This window comes from Cotesia typhae, unplaced genomic scaffold (genome assembly GCF_013202065.1).
Source record: "Cotesia typhae breed Kobodo isofemale line unplaced genomic scaffold, CoteBio_Ctyphae contig_65, whole genome shotgun sequence".
In the NCBI taxonomy this organism is placed as follows: Eukaryota; Metazoa; Arthropoda; class Insecta; order Hymenoptera; family Braconidae; genus Cotesia; species Cotesia typhae.
Window position 1 is genome coordinate 2,365,916 of NW_027423762.1, and position 19,033 is coordinate 2,384,948.

General features: G+C 29.5%; 3 protein-coding genes across 4 annotated transcripts in view; 2 read left to right on the forward strand and 1 right to left on the reverse strand.

Annotated features, from left to right (window-relative positions):
* LOC141532589 (neurotrimin) overlaps positions 1-19,033 on the reverse strand; it is a 358,743-nt gene that overhangs the window by 30,524 nt on the left and 309,186 nt on the right. The window lies entirely within an intron of this gene.
* On the forward strand, positions 14,166-16,106 carry LOC141532591 (uncharacterized). Its single transcript, XM_074251009.1, has 5 exons — positions 14,166-14,953; positions 15,197-15,294; positions 15,361-15,396; positions 15,672-15,876; positions 15,970-16,106. The coding sequence occupies exons 1-5, from the start codon at positions 14,611-14,613 to the stop codon at positions 16,059-16,061; spliced, it is 774 nt and encodes a 257-aa protein (XP_074107110.1). The 5' UTR covers positions 14,166-14,610; the 3' UTR covers positions 16,062-16,106.
* LOC141532588 (uncharacterized) lies at positions 16,063-17,407 on the forward strand. Its single transcript, XM_074251003.1, has 2 exons — positions 16,063-16,820; positions 16,878-17,407. Exons 1-2 carry the CDS (start codon positions 16,230-16,232, stop codon positions 17,274-17,276), a joined length of 990 nt encoding a protein of 329 aa, XP_074107104.1. The 5' UTR covers positions 16,063-16,229; the 3' UTR covers positions 17,277-17,407.

Consider the following 19,033-nt stretch of genomic DNA (forward strand, 5'->3'; position numbering starts at 1 on the left):
CTCAATTCAAAAAACAAAAAACTTAAAAAATCAAATACTCCGTTCCTGAAACGCATTTGAATTTTTTTAATAATATAGAATTTGAATGAAATCTAAAGATTGCCCTATTATCTTGTTTGAAAATAGTTTACTTTTGTTACGTCGAAAACGCAACTAAAATTTAATTATTTTTATCCTAGCCGTTAGGCTAATAGATAAGGATCTGAAGCTTTATGGGAAGGGGTTGAAGTTATAATATAAGAAAATGAATTCAATTTAATAAATATATTATAAAATTATCATACAAAGATTTGAATTATTAAAACAAACATAAAAATCTTAATTAAGAACTTACTTAAATGTCATTGTTACCGTTTCTTTACATAATTGAAATTTACTTTACTAACAATTGTTTTTTTAATCTGACGCGTGGTTTCATTAAAACTTATAAAAACTTTTTCGATGTTAACACTAGGACGTCAGGACAACGAGAGAGATATTTTTGTTGAAAAATCGTAAAGGTGTCGAATTTTAGGGCGTTACTTATTTTTACTAGATGGGAGAAATAATGTCCAATTATTTTTCTATTTCCTTGAGCCCTTGCCCTCTCTCTTAGATTTTTCTATAATGTTGCATGAGTCCCCTCTACTTGGGTCAGAGTACAATATCGCTTCTCCTTTACTCTTATGCTCTATTATACATCTATGTGTTTGTGTATACGTAAGCGCATTTATGCATAGACAAAGACATACATGTGTACTATTTTACATTAAATTATTTACTGTGACCAAATTTTTATATTAAATTAGTTAGATAAAAATTAATTTGTGCATAGATTACAAATTGTCATTAGTTTTTTAGATCTAAATTTTTCTTTTTATTTAAGTCGTTATTTTATTCGAAAATAAAAGAAAACATTTATTTATTATTTTTTTTTTGTTTAAACTTAAATTATAGTTATTAAATTATCAACATATATATATTTTTTTTTTCTTCTGTTGATACTAGAATTATCATAACATTCCTTTTTATTTTTTTCTTTTATCATTATTTACTTTTATTTTATTTAAACTATTGTTTATATATACATTTATTTTGTTATCGAAAACTTCTATTTCGGATCTCGACAAAGTTTAAAATTCCATTAGGGTATTTGTTCAGGCTCAAATCCCTTAGTATGGTCAGGCCCAACTAAAACTAAATTTTTCAAATAAGTTTCTTTTGAAAATGCTATTGATAAATTTGAAGATAACAAGATTTTAAAAATAAAATAAATGTATGTAATTAGTTGTAAGAACATAAAATTATTTATGAATAATTAAATTCTATTTGTTATAAAATAACAATGTCGGACGTTGAGTCCGACATAACACTTTGAATGCATAAAATTCTTAAATATCCAATTTTTTTCTCTTAATTCTATATTTATATGTTTATGATTCTGTTCGTGAATTTCTCAAACTAATTCAGACCAAATGGAGTGAAATTTTCAAGTAAATACTTTTTTTAAATCAAGCAATGTTATTCTGCTTGATTTAAATAATATTTTAACTTCCCACTGAGAAAATTAAAAATTTTCAAAAATCGGGAAGTTATCAGTTTTGATCTGTTTTGCAAAAATCGAGTTTTCAACAGATCTCGACGTTTTAAGGTCCTAGGAAGCCATTTCGAGGGCCCCGAGAGGGTGTCACTCAGTGTGGCCAGATCGTACGATTTTTTTATCCCCACTTTGTACCGCTTTCAATATAGTCAGATGAGAGTGTCCTACAAAGTGGGGGTAAGAAAATAGCACGATCTGGCCACACTGGTGTCACTATAACTGTATGCATGAATGCGCGCGTGTGTGTGTGTGTGTGTGTAATTTTTAAGTTTTAAAGTTTATAAGGAAGATGTTAAATACTATTTTAAAAATGGCAATAGCTTTATGGACATTTTTTATTGAATAGAATGCAATTCAATTTACAAACTCCTTCTGTCACTTGTGTCTACGAAAAATTGTCTAATCCCTTTTTACCGAAAATTGTTATGGATATTTAAATACCAATGTATTGTTCCCCCATAGACTATCTAGTCAGTAGTTATGTAAAGTAGAGAACTGGAGGCATATTGTTCTCTTCTGCAGGTAGAAAAAGGTTCTATTACCCTAAAATTTCAATAATACAAATTCTGTTATCGCTGCAACGTAATTAGGGACTTCTTAGAAGATTTATCCTATTGACGTCCATCTTGATTTTTTTTTTCAACGTCATCTAATGTGAATAATTTTCAACAACTCAAAATTTCTATTGGCCAACAATTACCAATCACAAAGAAATTTCCCTTCCCTCAAATTTAATGGCAGTTTTGACCAATTAAATTCTAGCTTCAGGTACCTGAGCTTAATGATTTGCCGAAAGAATATTCTAGAGACACTCATTGGCAATTAGGCTTTGCTTCCTTCCGTATTTCCAGATATAAATAGGGGTGCAATGTCAGTTTTCAATTATATTCAAAGTAAATCTTGAACTGTTAAGACATTTGAATCTTACACAGAAATTTGCCTGTGAAATTAAATCAAAACTATTTCGTAAAACAAAATGTGCGACGATATTGAAATGTCTGTTGTCGAGGTTGAGGTCGTGACAGATCCGGAAATATACTGGATCTTCACAGAGAAAATCAAAACTTCATTGATGGTGAGTAGTCGACAGAATTTTTAATCAATCGTTAATTTAAAAATCTTTTATTAATTTTCATTTTTTATTTATTTGTTGATTTATTTATGTTTCAGGAACACTTTGGATCGAAGTTTCCAATCCTTGGAATGATGCTCACCAAATTGGAAACAAAGCTCGACATCGAAATCCTGCGAAAAATCGCAGAGAACGCCTTATCGCCGAAGTTACTTAACTCGGCAAATTCTGCGATCGGCTTGCTGTTCAAGACTGTTGGACAACCAGAAGAAGTCACGAGAAAGCTAAGGTAGAAATTCAATCGGCTGATCACAGGTAGGCTGTTATTTGATTTAATAAATGACATGGCTCTGAAGACAGAGGCAGAAGTCGAAATGCTAACTTCGATACCCGGTATGAATTTGGCCGAAGAATGCATTTTTAATTAAAATTGTTATGTAAATTTAACAAGGAATGAATGGGAATTTATATTATTGTAAATATTTTTAAGTTTGTGTGTTTTTATATTTGTAAGTTTGTATGTTTTTGAATAGTTAACATAAATTTGTAAATAAAACACAATTAATTTCAAGCAAAAATAGTCGTAGTTATTAAAATGTATTGACGAGAATTATAATAAAATTCTGAACAATACAAAAATTATATTGTAAAGCTTATTTTATAATTCCTGCCAAAATTTAATTTTTATATTTCTATTTAATAATTGTTTATTAATATCACTCGATTTTTCCTAACTTAGAAATTTTATTTTAAAAATAAATAAATTAAATTTCATTGTTGTTTAGAATTTCAGGGTAAGTACATCGAAAAATTTTTCTTTTTAATTTATACAATGTATTATTTTTAACTTCCCTCTGAGAAAATTAAAAATTTTCAAAAATCGGGAAGTTATTGGTTTTACTCCGTTTTGCAAAAATCGAGTTTTCAACAGATCTCGACGTTTTAAGGTCCTAGGAAGCCATTTCGAGGGCCCCGAGAGGGTGTTACTCAGTGTGGCCAGATCGTGCGATTTTTTTATCCCCACTTTGTACCGCTTTCAATATAGTCAGATGAGTGTGTCCTACAAAGTGGGGGTAAGAAAATAGCACGATCTGGCCACAATGGTGTCACTATGACTGTATGCATGCGTGTGTGTGTGTGTGTGTGTGTGTGTGTGTGTGTGTGTGTGTGTGTGTGTGTGTGTGTGTGTGTGTGCGTGTGTAAGTTGTAACCAGGGTGTTTTGCCCAGGTCCAGTTGGTCACCCCTTTCCTCCTTAGAAAGGGCGCCACTGTGATTTTAGACACGGTGTCCCAGAAACCGGGGTAGCATGAGAGGGGAAAGACAGGGTCGTGAGAAGTCCGAGAGGGCTGTAAATAATACTGAGAAAAATTATTTATAACAATTAAAATGATTTATTCAATCAAATTACAAAAGCCAACAATTTACTCATAAACTAACTTAATTGTGAGAACCTCTCACCTACGCTGGCATTGCCGAGAATTCTTATAACTAATGTCAATTTTTCCTACTTCTATTACCTCGTCACTCCGACGGAATATTTTAAAATATCTAAATTTATCCTTGTCAACCTGACGGCATATCAATTTACCAAAATTCCACGTCAACCTGACGGATTCTTAATTTTATCATTTATTCCTTAACTTACTTATAACATCGTCCACCGGACGCTAACTCAAATTCTCTAAATTTTATTACCACTAAATTCTCTGAATTTTAATTACAATTAATCATCAATTCTCCCTTAACAATTCTTAATAGAAATTTATCGATTTTACTAAATTAATCCCTTGTCAGTTTTTCTTATTAAATTCATTTGCCAAATTTCAAACAATTATATTCATAAAACCAACAGAATTACTTTTGCCAAATTTTTCAACCAAATTTAACTAAATTTCTTCTGACAATTTTCCTTTATCGATTTCTATACTCCCAAAATTCATCAAAAATTCCAATAATTAAATTAGCTTAATTAAATTTAGCCAAACGGCCTAAATTTATTTTTCCACAATTGCCAAAATTTTATTACATAAATTCTAAACGTCTCAATAAAATTCCTAGCTCTAAAACCTTGAGAATGACTTTCATTCTAAACTACGCACTTGTTAAATTTTACCAACTTTTACCTGAGACTATTTGAAACTAAAATTTTAGTCATTATAAACAAAAGACCGATTGTGAATTTATTAATATTCTTATTTCCAGTTACTCAATGTAGATTTTAAGATTTCATTGTCATAACTAAATATTTCGAATTAAACTAACTAAATAACCTTGACGAACTTTACTCAAAAATGGAATTTTCTAATATACAGTGATTACCAGAGACGATTATTATACTCTCAACAGAAAACTTAAATTGGTTAATTCGGCCTCATTAAGATCAGACTGGCCTGAATAACCAAAATTACCTGGAGTTCCAAATTTACTGCCGACGGTGGAGTTATCCCAGCAAATAAAAATTCCGCAACCAGTGACTTGTCTTAGGCTTCTCGAGTCCGGCAAATTTTCTCCCTTGTCTCCTCAATCTTCAATTAATTACTAGTACAATTTCTTCCTGTAAATGCCGATAAAATAAATATTGGAATCGAGATAAAATTTCGTCAGCCTAAAAACCTGACGGGATAAATTTTAATAAAATTCTAGATAAAAGACTCGCTTCGTTCCTCTATTTCGTGAAGCCTCAAGCGAATTTTTACTTACATTTATAAAAGATGGTAGATTTTTTTCACCGTCGTGCACCGCTCACTTACACGTCTGGTCCACCAAAGGTACTGTTTTTGTCCTCGCCGGCTCTTTTATAACCTCTCACTCAGGTTCTCGAATTTTCCTATTGTCTCGTTCCCGCTTAGTTTTTCTGGGAACAGCAGTGGGGACTTAGCGACCCATACGACCCGGTGACGAGTCTTACAACTAGTTACTCACGCTCAGAAGGTACAGAGTAGTCCCTACTCACCGCGACAAGATAATAGTGACTCTAGCGCCGCGCGGGAATTCAAATTCCCTGTCAAAGTATGTGACCCTCATAACTTTTGAACGGCTCGACCGATCGAAACGCGGTTGGTAGCATTCGATTAGGTTCCACCAAACTTAGATTTCCTGAAAATTTGAACCGATTTGGACAGGTAGATTCTACGAAATCTAAAAAAAACTGCAAAAAAAAATTTTTTTAAAAGTGGTTTTTTTGGAATAACTTTTAAACGGCTTTACCGATCGATTCCAAAAACTAATCAGCTCTCAATCTTAAAAAACGACGTCGACCATCGCCAACCGCGTCAAAAGCGGTTCATTCGTTCGTGAGATATCGTGAATGAAAGAAATCGAAAAAATTGATTTTTTTAACAAAAAACTTTGAAATTTTACATCTAATCAATTTATGTTAACAATAGTACTTAAAAAACTGCATCGGTTGCTGCAAACCGTGTGAAAGTCGGTTTACTAAATTAAAAGTTATAGCAGTTTGAAAATGAAAAAAATCGTTTTCCATCAAACTTTTGGGCTCGAAGAGCTGAAAAGTATCAAACAGCTCATTTTTGAGCTTGGAGAGCTCAAAATATGGCAATAAATTTTTGAACTCGAAGAGCTCAGAAACATCGCAAAAGCGGCAAAATTGCAAGCGCGTAAGAACTGAACTTAGCGGGAAGTTGCAGGGATGATCTTTAGGGTCAACCGTTTTCCAAATTTTTTTTAACTACTAACTAATTCTTTCAATAAAAAATTAATAGACACGGTTACCACAATTGTGTATTTAGTGACATTGAAAACTTGCAATGACAATTTGATAAATGAATTTTTTATTGCTATTATTCTATTAAAATAAACTTAAAAAATATTTTTATCCAAAGCTCGAGAAAGTTTTTCGATTTGAGTTGATAAAAACAAGAAATTTATTCTGCTTATAAAGAATAATAGAATAAATCTCTTGAGCTTCCTAAAGCACTAGATTATGTAATTTATTTATATATTATAATGCAATAAATTGAAAGTATATTTTGAAAAGCAAAAATAAATTGGTTGTTGACGAGTTATGTAAGTTTTATGAGTTGAGTTTTCTGTTAAGACCGAGGAAAAATGAATAAAAGTGTGCGAAAAAAATAAAAAGAAAACGTCAAAAGTTTGTCGGCGTGGTACCCGTTCTTATTATTATGTATCCGTAAAGATAGTTTATATCTCGAGTGGAAATAAGAAACAGTAACTAGAATCCTCTGCAGGGGAGAACTTAACAGGAAAATTTGCCTGGTAAAAATGGGTAAGAATGACGATGACTACAAGAAGCGGCAATGCGTAAAGCTAGGGGGTGAAGAAAATACATCACATAGACATAAACCGCGTCGGTGTCTCATCTTGCCGAATGGGATTCATAAATGGTTAATAAAGCTCGACAAGCTGACTTCCTTATTCGGTTCCTTTATTCGCAAATGTGATCTCGCCTTTCTACTTTATTTTCCCTTTCTTATACGGTTTTTTTCATCTTTACTTTATCTTCTTCCTATCTGGTCGTCTTTGGTTCATTCACTCACTTACTTCGAATATTTTGCTCTGAACTCGGAGCAGAAGACACTTCTTATCGGGTAGGTCTCATCTTTTTAGTCATTGGGCGTTCTTCCCAAACGACAAACTTTGTCTCGAAGGTGAGATGCCCACCAACCTTCATTCACTTTTAGTTTTTACGCCATCACTTTTTATGTATACTCTTTGAATTCTACTAAAATTCTGATAATCCTCTTACGCCAGGAATTTAAAAAAGTCTCTCTTTTTTTTTTTTTTTTTTCCAAGGTTAAATGTTATCAAATTTTTGTCATCCGTCATTTCTATTGTCGATTTTGGAATTTCAAAATCCGTTGTAGCGAGAAAAAAATTTTTCTTGATACAAAAAGAAAAAATTCTTGACTCGAGTGTAAATTTTCTTGACTTAAAAAAATATTAAGGAGGACTAAATTTTTAATTTCTTCGACGAAATCGAAATTTTAACAGTACGTTTTTTTTATAATCTGAAAAATTGGTCGAAGTCATTAAAATAATATTTGTTTAATTCAAGAGAAATTTTTGACGGGATTTTTTTTTTTCATAAAATTAAAAAAGGTTATTCATATAAAAAAAATTTGTGACTCAAGAAATCATTTTCCGAACAATTTTTTTATGTTCTCATTAAACTGCGAGGATAAAAAATAATTAAAATATGAAGTGACCAATTTAAATCAATCTTCCAAAAATTTTTTATAACTTATTCATATCATGTCTCATACTCAAAGTATATTAGGCCTTTAAAAGAGAAAAGATATTTAATTATTTAAATGATAATTGAAATCCATTAATTATTGTATTTGGGGCGCTTAAGTAAACAGAGATCCTTTATTCGGCTTCTCACGTTACTAATTGAAGTAGCATTAATTAAATGGTTTGCAAACTTTATCTCATTACATTAGATCTCTCTTCTCAACTGGAAGTATATCGCTATCTAGAGATTTAATTATCAATCGATTTAATCACATATATATACCCCGTTAATCAACAAAAGTTGTTAACATAAATTCCTTGTTTGAAGTTTGTATGTTATTAATAAAAATTTTATTTTTCTTTGTATTGTTAAAAAAAAGCTCACTCACAAAGCTAGTAATTATAAAAATTAACACTTAGTTTGAAAAAAAAATTTCGTTGCAAGCATACAATTCTTTGCGTTTTAAACTACCATTTCCATAATTAAAATGTTTAATTTTATTTTGAGTTGTCGTGAAATTTATCATTTTTTGTTTACATATTATATAAAATATTTTTAAATAATTATTAACATAAATTTTTATCGAAAATTTAGTCAGTCACATACTGATAGAAGGATTTCTTAGCATCTAAGATTTCTTTGTATTTAAGAAATCATTTCTTAAACATAATTTCTTAGTAATATTCAAAAATATTTTTTGGTATTTAAGAAAAATTTCTTAGAATTTGTAATATTTTTTAGTATTTTAGAAATATTTCTTAAATACTAAGAAATATTTTTTAAATACAAAAAAACCTTCTTAAATACTAAGAAATCCTTCTATCAGTGCATCTAGCTAGATAGATTCTGGCAGTATTGAAAAAAATCAATTTTGAGCAACTAATAACTAATTTTTTGACCGCTTTCAAAATAAAAAAAATCAATTTTTTTTTTTAATTCAAAATCCCTATCCCTACCAATATTATAAAGGTGAGTATAACGTTGTTTCTTATGCTTTCACGCGAAAACTACTTAACCCATCATCATGAAAGTTTGTACACATATTCTTGGAAGTATTAGAAGTAACATAGAATACTTTTTATTAAAAAACAAAAATTCATTTTTTACAAAAGATAAAAAAATTGTTTGTCAAAAAACTTAAATTATATTGATTCAGTTCTATTGAAATGTAATGATCTTTGATATTTATCTAAGGGCTTCAATGCGAGTAAAGCCGCGGGTAAAAGCTAGTTATTAATAAATTTGTAGTTGAAAATTTTTTATTTTTATCAAAATAGTTGAAGACGACATAAAAATTGAACTATTATTTCTTGCCAATCAACATTTTACGGCTCAAATAAATGATCTTTTTTTGCTTGACAGTTGACGACCCTTATTTGAAAAAAGTAGAACATTCTTCGCTTCGACTTTGAAGTATGCAGTAATCAGAGTGATAATAATAAAAGAACTTATTATTATTATTATGATTATTGTTATCATTATTATTATCATTCTTGTTCTAGAAACAGATTTCAGATTCAAAGCCAGCAGAATTTAGATGACATAACTGATATGAGCAAATTTAGGTATTATAAAACTCTTTGTTGACTTTATTATTAAAAAAAAAGTTCCACCTAATTCGGAGAAATAAAAGCTCATAATCTATAAAATAAATTGATATTAAGATAAAAAGCCGTTTTATGCGGCACACATTTTCAAATAAAAATAAGTAATGAAAAAATTTGCATATATCCAGGTACCTATGTATTATACGATGATAGATTCGCCGTATAGTTGACAGAGTAATTGAAATGGGAACCAGTGCACGAAGATCCAGAAATCTAGAGCACATACATACACACATTCATACTCAATCGCATTTACTCTCATACCCCATCTTAACGTGTCTCGAGAGACTCATCTTTGAAATTGGATTTCAGATCACTTTTTTTTACTACCCTTTTTACATCAATCTACTACCCGTGTTCTCCGCGGTAATCACAAATGACGTTAAAATCTTTTGATCAATTTATTGTATTTATCAGATACAGATACACTTGCATTGAAAGAAAACTTCTTGATCCAAGAAAATTTTTTTTTTGATATTTTCACTCTTCCTTTGATAAATTCAATTCGAATTCGCGAATCGAATCAGGAAAATAAAATTAAAGAGTTGAGAGGAAAATTTCTTTATTCAATAATTTGAAGATTCAATGAAGCATTTTTGTATTTTTAAATAAAATAATTATGTATTTCAATCAAAAATTTTTTTTCCCTAGATTAAGATCCGCAGTAATATTGATTCAAGATTCTATCAATTTGTTTCAAGAATAAAAATGATCTTCAGATTTTTTTTTTTATCAAAAATAAGTCTTAAATATCTTTCTAAAAGGGTTTAATCCAAATATATTTTTTACATGTTTTGAATTTTGTCAAAGAAAATAAAATTTTTATCAGTTTTTTTTCAGAATTGAGTTTTTATATGAAGAACTTAATTGTAACGATCGAAGATAATATACTCAACTGAAGATTTTAAATTATTTAATCCAAGAAAACGAGAAAAAATTTTCTGATATGGGCATAAATAATTTTTAAGATCCTAATATTTCCCCATATGTCTTGATATGATTTGATAAGCCCATACCTAACCCGAAATGGTCATAGATAGTCATAAATCATTTTTTGAATAAAAGTAGTTTTGAAAATTTTCGACGGAGGGCGCATGATCGCTGAATTTTTTCTCTAGAAGAGAGTTGAGTTTGAAGTATTTAATTATAAAACAAAAATCGTTTTTTTACTCCTTTAAAAAGGTTATCTTGTCTGTAATTTTTGAAACAATCAATCACAAAACTAATTGTGATTTAATATAATCTATTAAATGGTCTTCAGTCTAATAAACTATCAAACTAATTTTAATTCAATCCGAGATAATGATTAACATGAAAATTTCTTGAAAAATTGAATGATTGTAGTGAGTAATTTTTTTGGTCCCATGTATAGCATAATATGGCTGTCTCAAATGGAATATCATTAAAACGATTTCTACTATCAAGCTACACAAAGTTTCTTCTCTTTATTCCTTTATTTTGTGTTAAATTTTATTACATTATCTTTTAAGTATGCTGTTTCCAGCAGTGCTGTCAAACCAAACCTTTAAATTCTGTAATGTAAACATTTACCCCAAAGGCTCTTCCAACAAACTCTAAGAATTTTCATTTCAGAAAAAAACTTGATTTCAGACTACTTCTCCATCAACTCTCAATCAAATTAACAAACTGAAAGAGTCTTCTGGCAACTGAAAGGTTAATTTCCAGAGCCAACAACAAACATTTTATCCTAAAGTTTATGAGATATTAAACAAGCGGCTGTTTAAAATAACCCGGAATTTATGAAAAATAATTAAAGTTATTTTATCGCGTAATTTAATACAATAATAGCGAAATAACTAAAATTTTACTCGCTTCGTTAATGGAATAGTTATTATTCAAAGATAAAATCATTTTATGGTGATGATAAAAAATTATCATACTTTTGCTGTACAAAATAATTTACCATAAAAAAAACACGGGACAATTGAGGTATCATTAAATTACGTAATCACAGTTGCTCGTCGTAGGTATCTATATGATCCCGGGTCAAAAAATTTGAACGTTTTTTAATCTAAATAATCTGTATTTGAACTTGACAATCGGTTTTTGTACTTTAATGAATAGTTAAAAATATTTTTAGTCGGTTTTTGATCTGTTTAAACTATTTTTATACTATTCCGTGAATTTTGATTTGTTTTTCGTCTACTATCTTGTGTAATACTTGTATTACGGAAGATTAAAACAAGACTAATTATGGAACTTAGAAAAAATTTTTCGTTAAAATTTTATCAGAACAAAACAAGACCAAAACTCATACTTAGAATAATTTATTAGACGTAACTTGCAAGTTAAAAAATTATGTTTTGTTTTGCTCGTACAAAATTTTAGCGAAGAATTTTTCTTCTAACAATAACTATATTGCTCTAATATTTATTGAAGTGAATACGGTGTGGGAGTGACTAAATTTTGGAGTCCTTGCTAAAAACATTTTTTTTTATGTTGAAGTTCTAAAGCAATAGAATAAGTAGTTATTTAAACAATTTGATATTTTCGGAGCGTAATTAGAGTCTTCTACGTACAATCTTGAGGAAACGGACCAATTATTTCTTTCTGATAACTATTTATCATGCAAAAAAACAATTTGTTAAATTTTCAACCATAAAATCAGGAAAATTATAATTAAAAAATCACTACGTTTGATACATAACTATTATGCTTTATTTAAATAACTTTCGCAACAAATAGAACATTTTTTACATGTAATGGATCAAATATATACATAGCAAAGTTATGAACTTTGAACTTTTGTGTGAAAAAAATTTTCAAGAACCTTGAACTTTTACATGAAATATATAAAAAATATATTTGTATGATCGCAAGTAATTAAATGATAATTAGTATTTGCTAAATTTTATTCACGCTCATGACTGTTGATTCGACATCCTAAAAATAGTTTATTATCATCGTAGACACAATAACACACGCTTATTAAATTTTCAACAGGAATTGAGCCGATGTTATCTGTTACTTTACACTCATACAAGTAAGAAAGCTCAAATCCATCCCCGTCAAACGTAAATTTAACATTATCCTTGATCTCAATTAAGTTTATAATGGCGAAATGTAATCCGTTACATAAGCATTTATTGCCAGAACAATCGCAACCAGAAATTTTAGCAAAATACAGAATTTTTGCAAAATGAAGTGTTTCTTCTGATTTATATTGAACAAATGATGAATTTGTCTTTACTGAACGACTGTATGATGTTGCAGTGTAGAGTAAACCATTCTTGAGCAAACGGAAGTATTTTCTGACAGTGAAATTGTTATTCACGCCATTATTTAAAATGTTTAACACTGTCTGGTCATTTACTGGATCATAAATTTTATAAACTCCAATACTTTGAGCATCATTGAATGATTCGCAGATTTTAAACTGTTTTTTCTGACGTAAAACGAAATTTCGAAGTAATCCTTCCGGTAAATTTTCGGCTTTTGTATTAAATCTTAAGTATTGCCAATGTCCATTCATAATTTGTGTTTCAACATTTGTAATCCCATTCACGCTAGCAACGATTTTACCATTCATGTCTTCAAAAGTGAAACAACTGTTTCCCCACGATGGTCCAAAATTTTTCACATCATTTGGTAAATGGCGAAGTTGATGAATATTGATGCTAGCAAATCTTACTCCGTATAAAATTTCATAATAATCGACGAATTTTTCAAGTAATCCAGCAGCTACTTCAATGTCTTCATATAAAACGACATCTTTATTCAACAAAGATATTACGAAAACAAATAATAAATAATGATTGTAATATTCTGTCTTCATGAATAATTATATCTTCGATATCCTGCCTTACTATTTCTTCACCTGCGTGTCTATGGATTTCTTTGTCTGTCTCTTCCATTATCTCTTCTTCTTGACCTTCGTCATTATCATTTAAAGGAAGTATGATTTCAAAATTATCATTATCTTTTGAAGTAGACGGAATCACCGAATCTAAAAACCTGAAAAAAATTTTTTTATTTCTAAATAAATCAACGAAAATAATTACAACAGTACACATAATTAATTTTAATTGCCGGTAACGAGTTACAGTAGAATCTCTCTTTATTTGATCTCTTTCTGTATTTTACCACATTCTTTTTCTGTATTTGACTCTTTTACATAGCTCTTACAAGAAAGAGTCAAATAGAGAGAAAGATCATATACTTGCAAGCCAAATAAAGAAAAATTCTACGGCCATCCTCATTATAACTAACCTACCTGTTTTTTTGTTTATATTTTCTTCTGATATTTTTTCGACACCATTATTTGTACACGATGATTTTTCTTCGTTTGACAATTTTATCCGCTTGAGAAATTTACTTTTACCACTTCTACTCAAATCATCAAATTGTTTTCTCATTTTAACTAAATCAAGTAATATTCATTAATTCAAACTAGAGATGCGGACAAATAATAAAGTGATTTAATAATAATATGTAAGTGCGTGTGTAAGTCAATGTGTTAAAAAAACACTGTGATAACTCACGTAAGTATATCTGCATACCTGTATACCACGTATCGCTAAGCGCGCTTTTGTTTATTAAGTTAACCTTACCAACAAGCTGTCAAGTATACTTTTTATAAACATTCATTTTGAAATAAATTTAATAATTTAATCCAATATGTCAAAAAAATATGCATTAGTTTATTGGATAGAATCAAAAACTATTCAAACTTTGGAGACTGCTAAAATTCCAATCGCATCAAGATACGATGGAGCAACAGTGAGATTAAAAAGCCAAGACAATAAAAATAAATCTAAATATTACGACGCTCGAATTGTACGGATCAGTAGTAAGTTTTATCCTAATTTATTTAGAATTATTATTTGGGGTTGATTGCAAAATAATTAATCCAATTTTTTTTTATTTTACTTAAAAAAATTTATTTATCGTTAATTTGTCCTTTACAATAATCTATTATCTTTTGTGATGAATAAAAAACTTTAATTAAACACAATAGGTGATGTAACGGAGCTCGATAAATTGGAGGTAGATGAAGAAACGGGTCAAGTAATCGATCGTTCACAGAAGGCATTTTCCAAAAAAGTTTTGGCGTCAAGAGTTTTACTTAAGGAAGAGAAGAAGGAGTCTGAGAAGCGAAAAAATTCAGTTGAGAAGATGCGTGAAGATAATATATTGAAAAGTAAATCGTTTTTGACAGAAGAACCCAAATCGAAAAGGAGTAAATCATCAAAATCTCTAAAAGACGGTACTATTTACATCGGTACTTCATTAAAAAATGGCAGTAACAAGAGAGGTCGTCCGAAAAATACTTCATCTGAGATTCCATCAACGTCATCTGCCAATACCGACGCAAAGATCCAGAAAACTCAAAGTACTGAGATTTCTTTAAGCTCGGACGCGATAGATATCGGAGCAGGAGATAATGAAGAATCAATAACTGATCGAGAAGAAATAATTGATGATATATCACCAAAAAATGTTTGGTTCATACCTGGTGGTTTGTATACTTCATTTTTTCTCATGATAATATTCAATTGATTTAATTTTTCACAAAACAATTTATCATGTGAAATTTTTTCAATTTATTTTTTAGTGAATTATCATATAAATAGTTTTATAGTTTCTACTATTTTTAACAATAATTAGTAATTCCAGAATGTAAATTAAAAAAATATAAATAATTTTTTATTTGATATTCAAATAAACAAATTATTATTATTCTATATTATTGTTTTGACAGTTACACCCGAGATTTTTGCTTTTCACAAGTCTCTTGTAGCATCGATGGAATATTCTTTGGATCCTGGGCGTCAAGATCTTCTTACAAAAATAACAAAAGTATAAATTATGTATTTTTTCAGACAGTTAAAACTTATTAATTTTTTTACTTTATTCATTTTACAGCTGACCAAAGAAATTTTAACAAATTCTTCAAATAAGGTAAAATATAAACTCTTCACAAATTACATTTTTCAAATTATTAAACTCAATTAAATATACTTATCCTAGTTCATTAATTCTACACAGTAAAAAATTTTGCGTCATTGCGTCGATAAACTTAGCGTTAAAAATTTTTGTGTTAAATATTTAACACTTTTATGTGTAAATTTAACATTTATTCTGTTAAATCAACACAAAAAAGTGTTAAATATTTAGCATAAAATTTTTTGACGCAATGACGCAAAATTTTTTACTGTGTATTTTCTCTTATACAGGTAGAAATATTTCCAAATACTGGTTGTTATCTTCCCAAATCTATTATTACCAGTATCGATCTTCTCAATTCGCAAGAAAGTGATTGGAAGAAACATGTCACTAATATTCTGGTCCAAATGTTCGGAGACAAATTGAAATTCATGTCGGTAAAAGGTTACAAAGGAAATATAGCTTTGCATCCCAAAATTCGGCGAGCCCTATTTAGTAATTAATTCATTAATACATTAAACTTATAATTATTTTTAGTTAAAAATTATCTTTTAATAATTCAAGTATTAATGCAAATTGTTTTTTCAGATTTAATTAATGATAAAGCGGATCCTCAAATTTCGTTACAGGCATTTAATTTAGCGATTAATAAAGCCTGCACCAATAGGAAGACGAGTTAGACCAAAGTTTCAACTATCGTTGACGACAAAAAAGAGGACGATGATGATGAAGATGAACAAAATTTAAACAGAAGTTTGACAAATTTAAAGGATTACGATGACTTACCCCGATCTGTATCTTCATCCCCAGTACTCTCATCTGCTGTTTCAAGAACATCATCACCAGTCATGGTTGAAGAAAAAGAAAAAAATGAAGAATTTTTGGGGGATAAATGTCAAAGTGACCAGACGAACAACTTACCACCGACTGAGCTGGACAATTCTTTACATCTTGACCGATCACAGACCACATTACTTGATACAAATAACTCAATGTTTTCTTCAAGTACAAATGAAACTACTGTAGAAGTAGACATTCCTTTAAGGAACAGCAGTCATGAGCAATCAACAATTACATTAATATGTTCAAAGTCAATTATTCAACACCAGCCAGCAGTTGAATCAACAATCACTCCGATTCATTCCAACACTCAGAGTCAATTAAATAATACTCCAATAGTTTCATCTAGTAACTGTAATTCGTACCCTCAGCAACATTCAACCACGATGACAACAATCAGTGGAACCCACTCCGATGCTTACGTTCAAAGTCAACCAACAAATATACCAGCAACTGCTTCCTCTTACGCAAATCCATATTATCAATCACAATCAACAGTTATATCAGCAACAGCTCCTATTTACCCTCATAACGAGTTTCAGCGACAAATAACAAGTACACCATCAGTTTCATCCGCCTACGCAAATCAATATTCTCAGGTAAATTCAATCGTTTTATTATTAATTACTTTTACTAACCACAATCTATCATTACAGAACCAATTGAGTACTACAACTGTCAACTCATATTCGTACCCTCAACAACAGTCAACAGTTGTATCAACAAACAGCCCAACTTATTTGAGTTCACATATTCAGAACCAATCTACTACTACTACACCTGCCGCAAGCTTACATTCCTTCTCTCAGAACCAGTCAAAAGATACTTCAATCGGCGTGACTCGCTTTGATTCTTACTACCAGAATAACCAACAAATGAATGGGCTAAACGTTCCGACTTACAATCATCCGCACTTTTACAACCAACCCCAACAAACTTTTGCAGGATATTATGGTGGACCTCAGTGGTATCAACCTCAACAAAGCTTTGCTCCAAATTATCAACATCAATCCTATCAACACCAACAAAATTTCAGTCAGAATTATCACAATTAATAATCATAAAAGATCATTTGATTTAATTTATTACTCTAATAATTATATCATAATTACTTATTATCGTTGTATCAATTTTTGATTTTTCCAATCATTTTAATAATGTTTTAATGTTTTCTCGTTTGATTTGATTAATTTAATTCAATAAATAATCTATTTTTACCTGAATGGAACTATTTTATTATTATTATTATTATTTACCATTTTTTTAATCTGTTTTTGATCTAAATGCGGTAAAAACAGACTAAAAAATAATACAAATTAAGTCTGATTTTAATCTGAAGAAGACTAAAAACCGATCAAATGTAGCCATAAAAAACCTGAAATTGGTCTGAAATGTGAATAATACGGGCAAAAACCGACAAGATTTATGTGTAAATTAAATACTAATTATTTAATTAGTATAACTAAAATCAACTAAAAATTATTAAAAACTGTCGTGAATTCAAAAACAGATTAATGTTTTTGACCCGGGATATCCTCAATAATAATGCATGACAATTGATCAGGAATTTTACTAATAAAAAAGGTTGAATCTCATCAACCGGATTCGAATTTAACTTTTTCCCACATAAAATTCACGACTTTCATTTTAATTTGTAAGAATAATTCTAGGTAGAGAACGAACTTTATCTGTAGATCATCCAACTGAATATTTGCCGAAGTTATCTTGAAATTTACTAGAATAGAAATCTAGATGAACTGGGTCGATTAACAGAATTAGTTAATAATTACATCGAGGGGTATTCGATAGAATTTGGAAGTGATTTTTATCGAATTTAATGTCTTCTATGAGTAGATGGAGGTTAAATATATAATCTGATTGAGCTATATTTCAATAATATTATCAATATTATAATTAGCATGATTTACGCTGAAAAAAAAATTAACCTAAATCAAGAGAAAAATTGTTTGAACTAAGAAAATAATTTTGAAGATTTTCATTGTTTTGAATCAAGTCAAACTTAATTTAAGAATTTTTCTAATTAAATCAATAAAATGAAGTTCTATAAAATTGTTTACTCTGTGTATATATTAGGGTGGGTCAAAAAAATCGAATAATTTATTTTTGACTTTATACTCTGAAAAATAGGTTCGTAGACACCTAAAAAGAATTCTCTCCAAGTATAAGCTCTTAATTATAACGGGAAGGTCCTCCGCTTTGCGGGTTTCAATTTTTTCCGAATAATCAGATAAAAAAATTTATATCTCGCTTCCAACTGCTTGGAAAAATATTCCGTGGCATAGATTTTGTGAGAAATTGAATGCTTTACAAAAAGGTCTCTTATGACTTTTTCAAAAACTCAACCGATTAAAAGATATTCATAGTTGAAGTTTGGTTATTTTAAGGAAAATATTCGTTTTTATTATGAATTTTATAAGTCGATGAAAAAAATTATTTCGGATTGCGGAACTCATGATTTTGTAGGAAATTTACTGCTCTACAAAAATGGTCTCTTATGATTTTTGATTAAGTGAAGCCGTTACGAGATATTCATCGTCAAACATTAACGAATATCAATATTTCCAGTTTTTGATCAATAATTCGATAAATTTTAATTTAAACTATGAGTTTCAGGAAAATTTACATAAATTTGAGTTTCGATCGATAAAGAAATGTTATAATAAGTTAGATAAAGAATTATTGGAATTATCATTGATTTTCCTTGGAGAAATGCCTCAAGAAAAGATTTCTTTCAAACGTCCTGGTGCTGTTCATCATGCTAGATGGATGGCTAAGGCCATTTATAGTTTGA